Source organism: Rana temporaria, chromosome 3 (assembly GCF_905171775.1).
Source record: "Rana temporaria chromosome 3, aRanTem1.1, whole genome shotgun sequence".
Lineage (NCBI taxonomy): Eukaryota > Metazoa > Chordata > Amphibia > Anura > Ranidae > Rana > Rana temporaria.
Window position 1 is genome coordinate 371,912,944 of NC_053491.1, and position 16,857 is coordinate 371,929,800.

The following is a 16,857-nucleotide window of genomic DNA, read 5'->3' on the forward strand; positions in this document are numbered from 1 at the left end:
CTAGTTGTTTCTTTGGAGCAAGTTTATACACAGGACACTAGACAGCTTGCATTTTTTAGAATAGCTTTCAATGTGTAATTAGGCTGGATTCACATCTATGCATTTTTAGTGCTTTTCGCATTTTGCAGATTTGCACTACAGGACGTGTTCCATAGGAAACCATGTTAAATGGACTGTAGTGCAAATCTCCAAAATGCAAAAACGCATAGGTGTGAATCCAGTCTTAGGGGACAGATTGATGGACAGTTTTTTTTTCTAAAGTGTATTAACATACGGTGTACTGCCCAACCTTTGATATCTTTAACCCTTTGTAAGGACAGACAGTGTTTACACATGTAAAAGTACTTTTTAAAACATGGCTAAACAAAGAAAACATTTCCTGACTTTTGCACATACATATCATTGTGCTTTTGCAAAGCTCTACAATGATTGTTTCCAGCATACTTTTGGTGCGTTCCCCCATAAGCCAGCCACTATTGTTGTTGGGTGGGTTTTATTTGCCACCTGTTACTGACTTACATTAGGTGTTTACAGATCATTGTTCTGTGTGCATCGCATCTGCCTAACAGCTTATCTGAATTTTTTTATATATTTAACTTATGTTATTACAGCTTCCTGCATTGTGCTGCATTACTGCATTTTTCATCTCTGCTCTTTTGGGGATAAATGTGTTCCCTGTCAGGTCAAACCTGGACAAAAAAGTAACATGCTCTGTATGGCACATTGCCATACATTGTATTTTGGTACAATGCAGCAGGTCAAAGTGTCCCCTCAGCACATCACAATGCTGCATATTTCTGCAAATGACCCCCTGTGTGTTCTACTGTCCTTGCATTATGACAGTGTTGGACAATGCAATGCACAAAGTGTGAACAAACCCTTATTTACACAGACACAGGGCTGGTGCTACCACTAGGCAGCCGCCTAGGGCGCACTGCTGCCTAGTTGGCGCCTGGCCACTGGTGTTTCTTCTCTCTTCTCTCTGCAGCAAGCAACTAAGTATCAGCTTCAGCAGGCAGCCGCCGCTCTGTTCGCACATAGTGTCAGAGGTGCAGCGGCAGAGGAGGACTGTGTCTGTGTCCTGACTCCCGAATGAATAGAAGCAAGCAAACATTCATTGATGGACACTGGTAGGCTGCATTTGATGGGCACTGGTGAGGCTGCATTTGATGGGCGCTGGTGAGGCTGCATTTGATGGGCGCTTCATTAAAAAGGTGGGGTATACATGGGCATGGCAGGGGGAGCAGCAAAATTAGGTTTTGCCTAGGGTGTCAAAAATCCTTACACCAGCACAGACACAGGGTGTGCTGGCCTTGCAGAGCTCCCAGCTTTGGGCCCCTTTCACATTCCGCGGATCCCCTGGACAGACTCCGCCAGTTTAGAGGGAGATTGTTCTGTTGATCCCTACTAAGGTCTCTCTTGGACTTCAAATTAAGGGTTATTAATATATAGTTCTAGAGTAAGTGAATAACTTATATAGCACTACAAATGCGAACTGAATCGCCTCAAGGCGCTTGGTATACATTTTCTTCCATTTAGCCTTCAGAAAAGATGGGTCTTGAGTTTTTTCCTAAAGGCCAGGTGATTTGCTTCCGTTCGGATATTAGTTGGTGTAACGGAATGACCCGGGACAAACAGAGACTTTGGAAGGATGAGGGGTACTCCTGTACCGGCGTCATTAATAACTCTTATGTCTAGGGTCACCTTATGTCCGATAGGGCCATAGGGTGACTGAGAAATTATATCCTAAATTACAGGATAGGGTACATTACTGATAGCTCATATTGCAATTGGAGATATTGCAAAGTGTTGGTTTATTCTATGACTCATCTCTCTGTGTAGACTGTTGACATGTTAAATAAGGCTGGCTCTTGAAAGGCCTTTCATTGTGTGATAACACTGTTTAAAGCCTATTGATGCTCAGAGGTGTGAATACCTTTCATACGGAGACAGAACGTCTGTCTAAAGATGTGGATTGAGAGAGATTTATTGTGTGAAGGTGTTTTGTTTGAATTCTGTTAATGAAGGAATGTGACTTCTCAGGTGCAGTGATAATTATAGCCCGGCGTCGAGATGTCTGGAATGTTTAGCAATTAGCCATCTGAAGGTGTATTGAAGCCCCCCCAGGGTGTGATGTGTGGGTGGATAGTTTGATGGTTCCTTTCATGCTTGAACTGTATATAAACTTGAGAGCTAACCATTAAAGTTGTCTTGCATTTGAAACCAGAACAGAGCTGTGTGTCTCGTGTCTGGGGGGAATTCTTATGGGTCGTGTTCGTTTGCCTGATTGTGGAGTGTCGATAAGCTGTCGTGGGTTGATGGAAGGTCGTAAACGGTGGTGACGGTTACAGTTGGTAATGCGTTCCACAGTCGAGGTCCTTGGACTGCAAATCTATGATCTACTTTGGTCTTGTAGCAGGCCTTGGGGATTTGTAGAAGATTTTGGTTAGTGGACCGAAGAACGCGATTGGTGGAGTGGTGTTTTATTTTCTCGCACAGATATTGGGGGGGCGGTTCCTTGTACACATTTGTGCGTCAGGCAGAGGGCCTTAAATGTTGTTCTGTCCTTTATGGTCAACCAATGGAGGGACCTCAGGGAGGGAGAATTTGACTACCGGGTTTTTTTTTCCCGTTACCAGTCATGCCGCCGTGTTCTGGACGAATTGTAGATGGGTTATCTGGTATTTTGGGAGCCTGAGGTAAAGGGAGTTGGCATAGTCGAGCCTGGAGTTGATTATTGTACCTACCACTACTGCGGTGTCTTTTTCCGGGATGAACGGAACAAGTCTTCGTAGCAGACGGTGGGATCCGCTGACTACGGACCCAATTTGTGCATCCATTGTCATGTAGGAGTCAAAAATGACTCAGACTTTTGACCTTGGTGCTTGGGGTAATGGTCTGTCCCAATATGGGCAGGGGTGTCCATATTGCCCTACCAAGTCTATTTTTGCTTGCGTGGAGCAGAAGGAGTTCTGTTTTTGATCCATTAAGTTTAAGGTGACTTTCTGTCATCCAATTATCTATATTGAGTGATCAAAATGTAATTTTAGGAGTTGGCACCATCATCCCTAAGTGGTAATGATATATGGGGTCCCATTGGGATAGTAGTGTGATTTTAAAGGTAACCAACAAAAGTCACTGCCCCTACCTATGACTGGTCTATACAATAAGGAGCGCTGGAAAGGGCGCATATACATACAAAAACATAGAATATTCAGGCTCAAACCCTGGCACCTTTGCTTCCATGTGCTGAGTGTGCAGTGTGCTCCTGCCCCTTTAATGAGGGCTGGGCTACATCCAGTCATCTGCCCCTTATCTATCCATCAGCAGTCATGTGCTATTACTGAGGAGACTTAAAATGCAATGTTATAGTTAGGACTGCAGTATACAGAGCGCCTTGACGGGGCCTGCAGCTTACACATGCATTTGCAAATGCGTGCAAATAAACCTCTGTTTTAACGCACACAGTTAGACAGGTGAATTTGGTTGGTTGCTGATTGGTCGGTAAGTTTGAGCCTGGATATTCTATGTTTTTGTATGTATATGCGCCCTTTCCAGCGCTCCTTATTGTATAGACCAGTCATAGGTAGGGGCAGTGACTTTTGTTTGTTGTATTTATGTCATTGTGGTCAGGCAGCACACTGGCACCTTTGCTTCCATGTGCTGAGTGTGCAATGTGCTCCTGCCCCTTTAATGAGGGCTGGGCTACCTCCAGTCACCTGCCCCTTATCTATCCATCAGCAGTCATGTGCTCCTACTGAGGAGACTTAAAATGCAATGTTATAGTTAGGACTGCAGTATACAGAGCGCTTTGACGGGGCCTGCAGCTTACACATGCATTTGCAAATGCGTGCAACTAACCCTCTGGCCCAGATTCAAGAAGCTATTGCGCCCGCGCAACCATAGGTTGCGCGGCGCAATAGCTGTTTTGCTCCCGCGTAGCGAATGCCCCTGATTCAGGAACATCGCTACGCGGACTGCAGCCTAGGATATGACAGGCATAGGCCTCCTTATGCCTTCATATCTTAGGCTGCATTCTTGCGTTGGCCGCTAGGGGGCGCGGCCATTGTGATCGGCGTATAGTATGCAAATAGCATACTATCACCGATTCACAAAACTTGCCCGGGCCCAGCGCACGCCAGGTATGGAGTTTCCGTACGGCGGCTTTAGCGTAAGGCTGCCCCTTCTCATAGTAGGGGCAGCCAATGCTAAAGTATAGCCGCCCTTCCCGCTCGTGAAATTTGAATTTCACTTTGTTTACGTAAGTGATTCGTGAATGGCGCTGGACGCCATTCACGTTCACTTAGAAGCAAATGACGTCCTTGCGACGTCATTTGCCGCAATGCACGTCGGGAAAGTTTCCCGACGGAGCATGCGCTGTTCGCTCGGCGCGGGAGCGCGCCTAATTTAAATGATTCCCGCCCCCGGCGGGATCATTTACATTAGGCGCCCTTACGCAGGGCAAATTAGCATAGTGCCCGCGCAATTTACGGAGCTACTGCTCCGTGAATCGCGGGAAAATCGAAATATTTGCGTGGGCGCAGAGCAAAAATCGTTGCCCTTTGCCCACGCAAATATTGCGCGGCTCTACCTGAATCTGGGCCTCTGTTTTTAACGCACACAGTTAGACAGGTGAATTTGGTTGGTTGCTGATTCGTCGGTAAGTTTGAGCCTGGATATTCTATGTTTTTGTAGGGATTTTAAAGGTGCTATTGACAATTTAGAATGCAAAAATACAGATATTATATAAAAAATATATTTTATTATTATACAAATGTCAGAAAATCAAGAAAATAGAGAAAATTCATAAAAGCAATATTCTCCATACAATATTCAGCACTTAACGTTCTACATGTTTCGCCATGAGGCTTCATCCGGAACGAATGTGAATATTTATTTTCTATTGGGTAAATACAAACAGACATTAGATTTCTTGTAATACAACAAAATCATAAAGGGGAGAGAGACAAAGTTAATCAATTATTGAACGAGAATTAAGGCAGTACCTAAATAGTCAAGGGGAACAAAGAACATAGGGCCAGATTCACGTAGAATCGCGGCGGCGTAACGTATCCTAGATACGTTACACCGCCGCAATTTTTCATTGCAAGTGCCTGATTCACCAAGCACTTGCGATGAAAACCTACGCCTGCCTCCGGCGCAAGGCGGGCCAATTCAAATGGGCGTGTGCCATTTAAATTAGGCGCGCTCCCGCGCCGGACCTACTGCGCATGCTCCGTTTCCTAACTCCCGCCGTGCTTTGCGTGCCGTGACGTAATTTTTTTGAACGGCAACGTGCGTAGCGTACTTCCGTATTCCCGGACGGCTTACGCAAACGACGTTGATTTTTAAATTTCGACGCGGGAACGACGGCCATACTTTAGACAGCAATACACTTGCTGACTAAAGTTAAGGCACCAAAAAAAAAGTGTAACTTTGCGACGGGAAACTAGACTAGCGGCGACGTAGCGAACGCGAAAAACCGTCGTGGATCCGCCGTAACTCCTAATTTGCATACCCGATGCTGGTTTACGACGCAAACTCCCCCCAGCGGCGGCCGCGGTACTGCATCCTAAAAAACTATTACACCTGTCGGATCTTCTGGCTATCTATGCGTAACTGATTCTATGAATCAGTCGCATAGATAGAAACAGAGATACGACGGCGTATCAGGAGAAACGCCGTTGAATCTCATTTGTGAATCTGGCCCATAGTTACTCTGAATTAACGTGCAGTTAATTCAGAGTAACTCTTTCTTTGATCCCCTTGATTACTTCACGTTCTGCCTTAATTCTCGTTCAATATTAACTTTGTCTCTCTCCCCTTTGTACAATTAAGTATTGTTATGATTTTTGAAATACGTTGTATTACCAAGAAATCTAATGTCTGTTTGTATTTACCCAATAGAAAAGAAATGTTCACATTCGTTCCTGAAGAAGCCTTGTGGCAAAACATGTAGAACTTTAAGTGCTGAAGATTGTATGGAGAATATTTCTTTCATGAATTTTCTCTATTTTCTTGATTTTTTTTTTACTTTTGTATAATAATAAAATATATTTTTTATATAATATCTGTATTTTTGCATTCTAAATTGTCAGTAGCACCTTTAAAATCCCACTACTATCCCAATTGGACCCCATATGTTATTATTATTATTATTATTATTATTATTATTATTATTATTAATAATATTACTATTTTTGATTTTACTCAATATTATTATTATTGATATTATTGTTACTATGATTAGAAGGATCACATGCACATTACATCACTTTTAATTCTATGCTGGATCAAGTACATGGGTTTTCCTGTGTCAGGAATTTTTCATGCCATTAATGGCATTCTTGTTTTTAGCATGGTATGAACAAACGTAACGATTGTTCATCTGATTTTCTATTAATGTGTACTAGGCTTTAGGAAAATTTGTCCAAAAATTCTCAGAACATTCAAATGTTTTTTGAAAGATTTTAATTGCTTGTAACATTAGAGTTGGAATGAATGGACTGAACAAAAGCCGCCTACGCTGTTAAAATTCATTCACTTGAGATTTTTTTTTTATCTTGCTCCTTCGAATTTTCTTCAGTCGAAAACATACATCAATCTAACCTATTAATGAGTAAAAAAAATTAGAAAAACAATTGAACTTTCCGAGAACATTTTTCTCATAAGAATTTTCTTTTGGAAATTCTACAATCTATGGCCAGCTTTATACTCAACTGGCTATATCATACTATATTCTCTATACTGTATTCTAAATTATACAGTATTCGCCATAGTGTATTATAAATCATATTATAGTCTCTACACTGTTATATATCATAATATATTCTACTATGTTATATAGTCTACTATGCTCTCTATACACTGTTCTATACACGCTATACCATGTTCTATCATACGATTCTCTGTAAACTGTGTTCTATATCAGATTATGCATTCTATACTGTTATAGATACTATACTATATACTATATTCTATACTATGGTAAATTCTCTTTATACTTTGTTCTATATCATACTATATTCGATTGCATTATAGATGATACTAAATTTTCTATACAATTTTATATACTCTATACTGTTTTATATACTCTATACTGTGTAATACAGTAAAAAATAATTCATTCCGGAAACATGCTTCTAATCCAAAGCACTTGTATATCAAAGCGAATTTCCCCATAAGAAATAATGGAAACTCAGATGATTTGTTCCGCAACCATTTATTCATAAGGCCTTCAGTTTATAGTCCATATAAAAAGATTATAGCCATGCGATAGGTTGTATACCCATAAAATGTCCATCCACAAATGGAAGCCTCCACAAAGGGATTGGAAGCAAAATCCAGCAGGAGCTACAGAGTATACAGGAGAAGAGAGGCATCTCTAAGTGTAGCAATATGTTGCTAAATGTTGTACCTTCATGAAATGTAACCATATTGCTACACTTAGGCCTCGCACACACGACCGTTTTCCTCGACAGAATCCATCAAGAAACTTGGTGGCAGAGCTTTTTTGCTGAGGAAAAACGGTCGTGTGTATGTTTTTCATCGAGAAAACTGTCGTGATACTCGATGAGAAAAAGTTCTCTTTTTCCTCGTCGGGAGTCTCAATTTCCTCGTCGTGTTCCTCGTCGGGCTGGTTTTCGACGAGAAACGCGTTGGTGTGTATGCTTAGAAACCCACGCATGCTCAGAATAAAGTATGAGACGGGAGCGCACCTTCGGTAAAAGTAGTTTTCGTAATGGAGATAGCACATTCGTCACGCTGTAACAGACTGAAAAGCGTGAATCGTCTCTTACCAAACTTTTACTTAACACGCAGTAACATGAGATTAGCAAAAGCAGCCCCAAGGGTGGCGCCAGTGGAATCAAACTTCCCCTTTATAGTGCTGTCGTACGTGTTGTACGTCACCGCGTTTGAGAACAACGAGATTTGGTCTTGACAGTGTGTACGCAAAGAAAGCTTGTCAAGTTTCTCCACAAGCCTGACATGGAACTCGTCGAGGAAAACGATGTTTCATTTACGACGAGTTCCTCGGTCGTGTGTACGAGGCCTAAGAGGCGCCTCTCTTCTCTTTTATACTCAGTTGTGTCATGACGCTACTCTTATATCAAGACATTGCTTGTATATCAAGGCAAAATGTATTTAAACATTTTGCTTGTCTTGCAAAACGCTCTCAAACCAAGTTACTCTCAAACCAAGGTTTTACTGTATGTCATACTATACTCTCTATACATGTGTATATATACCGAGTTCTATATCCTACTATTCTCCCTATACCATATTATATCATATTATATATCATACTATGCTCTCTCTATACATTCTTATCTACTTCCTACACTGTTATATGTCATGTAGTAGTCACTGTACAGTGTTATATACTCTCAGTCTATACCATGTTCTAAAACTCTACTATATTTTCTATACGTTGCTATATACTCTTTAAATCATGTTCAATATCATATTATTGTGTACAGTTTTGGAAGGAGCTCGGCGGGTAGATTGTCCCAAACATCCCGAAGAACTAACCACAAACCGTCTATGGATTTAGGCTGCTTTATATACGTTTGTCTCCTCATGAAATCCCAGATAGACTTGATCATGTTGAGATCAGGCCTCTGTGGGGGCCAAACCATCACTTCCAGGACTCCTTGTTCTTCTTTACATTGAGGATAGTTCTTAATGATATTGGTTGTATGTTTGGGGTTGTTGTCCTGCAGAATAAATCTGGGACAATCCGATGCCTCCATGGTGGTATGACATGATGGATAAGTATCTGGTTGTATTCCTCTGCATTTCTATTTCAAATGATGATTTGATTTAGATTTTTCTTCTGTTTGCTCATTTTGTAAATTGAAACTGCCTAAAACTTTTGCACAGTACTGTATATCATACAATACGCTACATACTTTGAAATATACTTTCTATACTGTGTTCTAAAACATACTATATACTGTGTTGCATATCATAAAGTACTCTCTATACATTGTTATATACTCTCAATACTATGTTACATATCATACTATACTATCTATACATTGTTATATAATCTCTATACCATTTTATATACCATACTATACTCTCTATACTGTGTTTTACATCATACTATACTCTCTATATTGTGTTATATCATGTTATATGTCATACTATACTTTTTATACATTGTTATCTACTTGCTATACTGTGTATTGTCATACTATAGTCTCTATACAGTGTTGTATACTCTTAATACCGTGTTATAGATCAGTGTTCTTGAATCTTTTATTAGTCAATACATCCTTTAAAATTATAGACAATTTCAAGGCACCCTTTAAAATTATAGACAATCTCAAGGCACCCTTTAAAATTAAGGACAATCTCGAGGCACCCCATTCTAAAATGTAAAAATCTATTCTAATATCTTTACATAAAGCAGCAACATCCACACATAGGACACCCAACTTTAGAGGCGATTTATTCTTCCAAAGCAAATATAGTTTTGCACGCTGGTACTGACTAGTATTCCAATGTTTCTCTTCTCCCCCAATTTCTCTCTACCAGTCATCCAATGTAACCTCAGTGCTGAGAGAGAGGGCAACAGGAGGGTCAAACAAAGATGGTGTGGATGCAACAGACATCCCTCCTCATCAACTGATAATGTCATTAGCTGTTAGGATGCCATTGTTTAGAAAGTCATAATGGTGCATAATGAAAACCCGTGGCTTTGTGTAACTAAAAGGCAGGCTTGATCCACCTGCTGGCTTGTATACAATTTTTGATACATTTTTAGGTATTTTGCCAAGGCACCCCTGAAGAAACCTTAAAGGGGTTGTAAAGGTACAATTTTTTTCCCCCTTAATAGCTTCCTTCACCTTAGTGCAGTCCTCCTTCACTTACCTCATCCTTTGATTATGCTTTCAAATGTCCTTCTTATTTCTTCTGAGAAATCCTCACTTCCTGTTCTTCTGTCTGTAACTCCACACAGTAATGCGAGGCTTTCTCCCTGGTGTGGAGTGTCGTGCTCGCCCCCTCCTTTGGAATACAGGAGAGTCAGGATGCTCTCTACGTTGCAGATAGAGAAAGGAGCTGTGTGTAAGTGGGCGTCCTGACTCTTCTGTAGTCCAAGGCACGGGGCGAGCATGACACTCCACACCAGGGAGAAAGCCTTGCATTACTGTGTGGAGTTACAGACAGAAGAACAGGAAGTGAGGATTTCTAAGTAGAAATAAGAAGGACATTTAAAAGCAAAATCGAAGGATGAGGTAAGTGAAGGAGGACTGCACTAAGGTAAAGGAAAACAAATTGTACCTTTACAACCCCTTTAAGGCACCCTGGTTGAAAAAGGCTGTTCTAGATCAGTGTTTCTTAAATCCAGTCTTCAAGGCGCCCCAACAGGTCAGGTTTTCAGGCTCTCCATTGTTTTGCACAGGTTATTTGATCAGTTTCACTGCCTTAGGCTGGGTTCACACTACTACACTACTTTCATCCTACTTTGCTCTGCTACATTGGTCCTACATTTATCCTACATTGGTCCTACATCCATCCTACTTTCATGAACAGGATACTACTTTGGTCCGACTTCAATGATATTCAATGGGCCTGAAGTAGGATCAATGTAGGACCAAAAGTAGTACAGGGAGCATTTTCAAAGTCGGACCAACTTGTGTAGGACGCTACAAGACGCTCTCATAGGGAAACATTGAACACAGAGCAAAGTAGGATGAAAGTAGTGTAGTAGTGTGAACCCAGCCTTAGTAATTACCACAGCCGTTTCATCTGAGGGAAATCCTGAAAACAGCCTTGAGGACTGGAGTTGGGAAACACTGTTCTAGATAATACTATACTCTCTGTATATTGTTATGTAATCTCTGTACCATGTTACACATCATACTATAATCTCTTTACTGTGTTTTAGATTATAATATACTCTATACATTGTTATATGTTATACTAAACTCTATATACAGTGTTATATGTCATACTATGCTCTCTATACTGTATTTCATGCTATATACTGTAGCCTGAGAAATATTGTACTCTATTCTATGACTCCTGAGTCCCTTATCACATACTAGTTATAAAAATCTGATGACATGTTTTGAACAGAGCATTGATCTGGACTTCTTTACTGACCGCCTCTTTTTCCTCTTCAGGTTATTCGGGGTGACAGGAAATTGCGCAGCGTGCAGCAAACTAATTCCAGCCTTTGAGATGGTGATGCGAGCAAAGGACAATGTCTATCATCTGGACTGCTTTGCCTGTCAGCTGTGTAATCAGAGGTTGGTTCTCTTTATAAACATTGATAAACTCTCAATAATTGCCCCTGGATATCTGAAGGGATTGGGCAGACGTACCAGGCAAGCCCTCCACTTCATCTAATAACAGGATCTTGGTATCCAAAACGTATTTATGGATGGGGTTTGGTCATTGAGAGGCAGCATGGCAGAAAGCAGAAAGACACAATGGGGTGGATTTACCAAAGAAAAATAGACTGTGTACTTTGCAAAGTACAGTTGCTCCAGAGCTTAGTAAATAAGCAGAAGCGCTGCTGACTTTCATAATCCAATCGTGTGCAAGCCAAAATTATGTTTTTTTATTTCCCTTGCATGTGATTGGGTATTCTTTGCAAAGTGAAGGTTTATCTAATTTAATAGGCTCTGGAGCAACTGCACTTTGAAGTGCACAGTCTATTTGTCTTTAGTAAATCCACCCATATAGGGGGAACATATGCAAATCCATAAGGTATGTACAAACCATCCCATCTTTCTCAGCTCCTGAGAGAATCCAGTTATTAGAATGTGAATATCTTATAGAAGGCATCATGTGGAGCTCCAGTCATCTCTGCTGGGGAAATACTGACAGTCCAATCAGATTCCAGATCTAGCATTAAATTGTGGACTCGATATGTATGACTTTCGTTAGGACGAATCCTTTGCTGGCGCTGTGTAATAGGGCCGAGGTTCTTGTTGGTTCTGCACAATTAGCATCTCCTCATTGTCTGTCTGTTTCATTAATGGTGGCCGGACACAGCAGAGCGATAAAAAAATCTAACAATGAGACTCAATGGTCAGCCATTGATATCTGGGGAGCAGAAGTCATTACAAGGCCCCTGGACAGCTAAGGCCCCGTACACACGACCGAGGAACTCGACGTGCCAAACACATCGAGTTCCTCGGCGAGTTCAGTGTGGAAGCCGCCGAGGAACTCGGCGGGCCGACTTTCCTCATTGAACAACAAGGAAATAGAGAACATGTTCTCTTTTCGGCCCGACGAGTTCCTCGATGGGTTCCTCGCTGAAAAGTGTACACACGACCGAGTTTCTCGGCAGAATCCAGCTCCGACCGAGTTTCTGGCTGAATTCTGCCGAGAAACTCGGTCGTGTGTACGGGGCCTAACTGTTGTTGGTCTCCACTATGTTGTGAGCTGTACATGATTTTCTGTGTGCCTGAGGCCCCCATGCACTGTATGGTCAGGTATGGGTAGTTGTATTCTTTGCACCCCTCAGAAGCATTTCTTTTGGCATTAGCAGGCTTCCTACAATGACATGGGAGGGGGGGTTGTTGTTGTTATTGGAATGCTAGTGGCCTAATGTGTCTTGTACACACAATCGGAATTTCCAATGAATAAAGTCAGACGGAATTTTTTCATTGGATATTCCGACCATGTGTGGGCCCCATCGCTCTTTTTTCCTGTCGGAATTTAGAAATAGAACATGTTTTATTTTTTTCCGATGGAAATTCCGATCGTCTGTGTGAAACTCAGACAAAAAAACATGCATGCTCAGAATCAAGTCGACGCATGCTCAGAAGCACTGAACTTAATTTTTCTCGGCTCGTCGTAGTGTTTTACGTCACCACGTTTTTGACGGTCAGAATTTGGTCTGACAGTGTGTATGCAAGACAGCTTGAACGGAATTCCAACGGAAAATGCCATCGGATTTTATCCCATCGGAAATTCCGATCGTGTGTACAGGGCATAAGCATACTTCTCCACTATGACCTTCTTTGGAAGCAACAATCTCACCTCTACCCAGTGCCATCCTTACCCAATGTCACCCCTAACCAATGTCACACTTACCTAGTGCCACCCCTACCCAGTATCACCCCTAACCACTGTCATCTCTATTCAGCACCAACCTTACCCAGTGCCACCTGTGCTATAATCAATGTTATTCCTACCCAGCAGCAAATTTACCCAGTATCATTCCTAACCAAAATCATCCCTACCCATAACAAACCTTATTTAGTATCACCCCTAACAACCGTCATCTCTATCAAGGACCAGCCTTACCCAATGTCACCCCTATCTATTACCACCCCTACCCAAGCCATTCTGTAGATGAAGTTGTCGCATGGTGTGTGTCTTCACCCATAGACATAGATTGTTCATTAAAAACTTGAACACTCTTTACGTATACGATAAGTATTGGAGTGTTTGAGGGGATCTTCTGTATAGATCTGTAGTGAAAGTGGAATAGTGAGGGGAAGATATTTCATGAACACAACTGTCTTCCTGTCTCATAACCCCATTGAAGAGCACGAACAATTGTCACTGCAGAACAGCTATTAGCTTAAAGTGGCAGCTAATGTAGACCATTTGGCGGCTCATGAATCAGTAAAAATCAGGAAATGCCTCTGTTCTGCACACAGAAGTCTGGGATTTGGCTTTTTTATTTGTTGGCAGATCTTACTTCTCGTTTCATCGTTACATCTGGCAGTTTGTGTAGCGATATTTGGGATTTGCTGCAGCCCAATTGAAGGTAATCAGGACAAGTTTCTGAGCTGCACATCACACAATAAAGATGAACAATTTAAATCCTTTTCAGTTCTTTTCCGGCACGCCGTTCTCTGCTGTCTTCATCGAAGCTCTGTTGGAAAGTAAATGGTGCCATTGTTCGCCCCTTTAGAAATGTAAATCTCCCTCCGAAGGCTCCATAAAAGCCGATTTCCAAACTCTCTGTAATCTGCGTGACAATTCCCTGATTGCGGCCTCAGCACCGCCAATCCATTGTGCGTTAGTGAGCCACCACCATGAAAGTCCACATGGTGCAATTACGTGTGTTCCCTGCGGGTCAGTGGCAGCCACTCTAAGGTTAATCTGTTACAATTAAGACAGAGGCAGCTCTGTGTCAGCAACCACTGTAAATGCTGCAAGTTTTAAAGCTGCCAAATCGCTGTGAAATGATTGTTTGTGTGGTTGCACTTAATTATCTAACCAACACGCATTGTGAGCACCTTTGTGCGGAGCTTCATCACCTCTTAAGCCTCATACACACGATCAGATTTCCATTGTTCAAAGCCTTGGCCGTGAACTTGAATTGCATACAAACGGCAAAGAATTGTCGGCCAACAAAAGCGAAACTACATGTTTTTCAGCTCCTTAGCGACACTATTTGGGCAACTTCTGCTAATGAGCATTGCTTCTTAGCATACATGTTTGTACTTTGGATTTTTTTCCGACGGACTTGTGTACACACAATCAAAAAATCCGACATCACACATTTGTTGTCAGAAAATTTAAAAAAACAATAATAACTGTTAAAATGGTAGCAGCGCTGATATTGTTATTTGGCACTGTATTATTTATATATATATATATATATATATATATATATATATATATATATATATATATATATATATACATACATAGATATATATATATATATACATAGATAGTTGAACAGCACATTGCAATATTCATATATATATATATATATATATATATATATATATCAGAACTCCTAGGATATTGATCTGGTCAGTTAAGTAGCAGATGGGGAGGGGTGTATACAGAGGGGCAGAGGGGGTTGTTAACCACTTAAGACCCGGACCAAAATGCAGGTAAAGGACCCGGCCAGTTTTTGCGATTCGGCACTGCGTCGCTTTAACTGACAATTGCGCAGTCGTGCGACGTGGCTCCCAAACAAAATTGGCGTCCTTTTTTTCCCACAAATAGAGCTTTCTTTTGGTAGTGTTTGAACACACCTACGGTTTTTATTTTTTGCGCTATAAACATAAATAGAGCGACAATTTTGAAAAAAATGCAATATTTTTTCCTTTTTTCTATAATAAATATCCCCCAAAAATATATAAAAAAACGTTTTTTTCCTTAGTTTAGGCCGATACGTATTCTTCTACCTATTTTTGGTTAAAAAAAAAAGCAATAAGCGTTTATCGATTGGTTTGCGCAAAATTTATAGTGTTTACAAAATAGGGGATAGTTTTATTGCATTTTTATTAAAAAAACATTTTTTTACTACTAATGGCGGCGATCAGCGATTTTTTTCTTGACCGCGACATTATGCTGGACACATCGGACAATTTGGACAAATTTTTAGGACAATTGTCATTTTCACAACAAAAAATGCTATAAAAATGCATTGTTTACTCTGAAAATGACAATTGCAGTTTGGGAGTTAACCACTAGGGGGCGCTGAAGTGGTTAAGTGTGACCTCATATGTGTTTCTAACTGTAGGGGGCGGGGCTGGACGTGTGACATCATTGATCGTGTTTCCCTATATCAGGGAACACACAATCAATGACAGCGCCACAGTGAAGAACGGGGAAGCTGTGTTTACACACAGCTCTGCTCGTTCTTCAGCTCCGGGGACCGATCGCGGGACTCCATCGGGTCCCGCGGCCGGGGTCACGGAGCTTCGGACCGGGAAGCGGGCGCACGCCCGCGACCCACGACTGGGCACTTGAAGAGGACGTACAGGTACGTGCTTGTGCCCAGCCGCGCCATTCTGAGGACGTAAATTAAAGTATCAATATAATATAAGTATCAATATAATCTAGTATTTGACTAAAATATAAAAAAAGATATAGGTAGGGAAAGATTCCCAGTTCTAAATACTCACATAGGGATAGAGTAAAGGAGTATGTGGTACTGCAGTATAGAGGCCTCTGGAAATGTCTGTACCAATCCCTTGGGGACACTGCACATACGTTCGATCCATACCTGGGTCCCTATTACCTCCCAGGACAGACATTTCCTTCCCTCCCAGCATTCCCTTCTCTGCGTAAGATGTGGCAGTTCTCCTTATAGTAAGAATATTCAGTTTCCCATTTTTCTGAATTTTCTGTTGATGAATTTCTTGTCCCTTTATTATCACTCATCAAATTTTCTTCTCTTTCAGGTTTTGCGTTGGGGACAAATTTTTTCTAAAGAATAACATGATTCTGTGCCAGACAGACTACGAGGAGGGGCTGCTGAAGGAGGGCTACGTGGCGCAGGTGCGCTGAGAAATGGCGAGAGCCCTGATTGGACGCTGGGTGTGCTCCGCCCACAATCCTGTACAGACTTTCTTGTTTGCGGTTTTCTTTCGCTTCCGCCCGTTGTGTGATCGGCATGAGACGATGTGTACATAGCGAACCTGACACAAACGGGATACAGTTTTATTGTGTTACCGTTTGTGCTGTTGTGGCTTTCTTTGTATCGTTGCTGTTGGTACAATCAGTGTTGATGATGTATATTCCGCCTGACAGATTTTTCAGCAATTTTACAGAGCTGGAACTTTCTAGAACAAAGAATTAAAGAGCACAACATGTTGGTTATATAAGAGGGCCTCCGCCTCACGTGTTTGTCACCAGTCTGCAATCACAGGAAATGGGTGTCAATTTTTGCAGGTTTTCATGGTATCACTCACTGTCACTAAGCCCCTCCTTCTCAGTGCCACATCTCAGACCACGTAACAGCACTCAAGTCACAATGTTATCTCTCACACACTGGTTATAGATCAGCACTGCTGAATGCTCAGTAAGGTTTACAGTTTTACATGGGATCAGGCTATGGGTTGGAGGTGGATAGTTCAAGGCTGCAGAAAAGAATAACAAATGGATTCTCAGTGTGTAATTCATCCCATGTTTGCT

At 41.5% G+C, this 16,857-nt stretch overlaps 1 protein-coding gene across 7 annotated transcripts in view; it reads left to right on the forward strand.

The window, feature by feature from the left end:
- LMO3 (LIM domain only 3) overlaps nucleotides 1-16,547 on the forward strand; it is a 71,210-nt gene extending 54,663 nt beyond the window's left edge. For all 7 annotated transcript variants that reach the window (XM_040345489.1, XM_040345491.1, XM_040345495.1 and 4 more), the window contains exons 3-4: nucleotides 11,136-11,261; nucleotides 16,125-16,547. In XM_040345489.1, the coding sequence (XP_040201423.1) occupies nucleotides 11,136-11,261; nucleotides 16,125-16,230 (232 nt within the window). In that variant the 3' untranslated portion in view covers nucleotides 16,231-16,547. The remainder of the gene's footprint in view (nucleotides 1-11,135; nucleotides 11,262-16,124) is intronic.
- The last annotated feature ends 310 nt before the right edge of the window (nucleotides 16,548-16,857 follow it).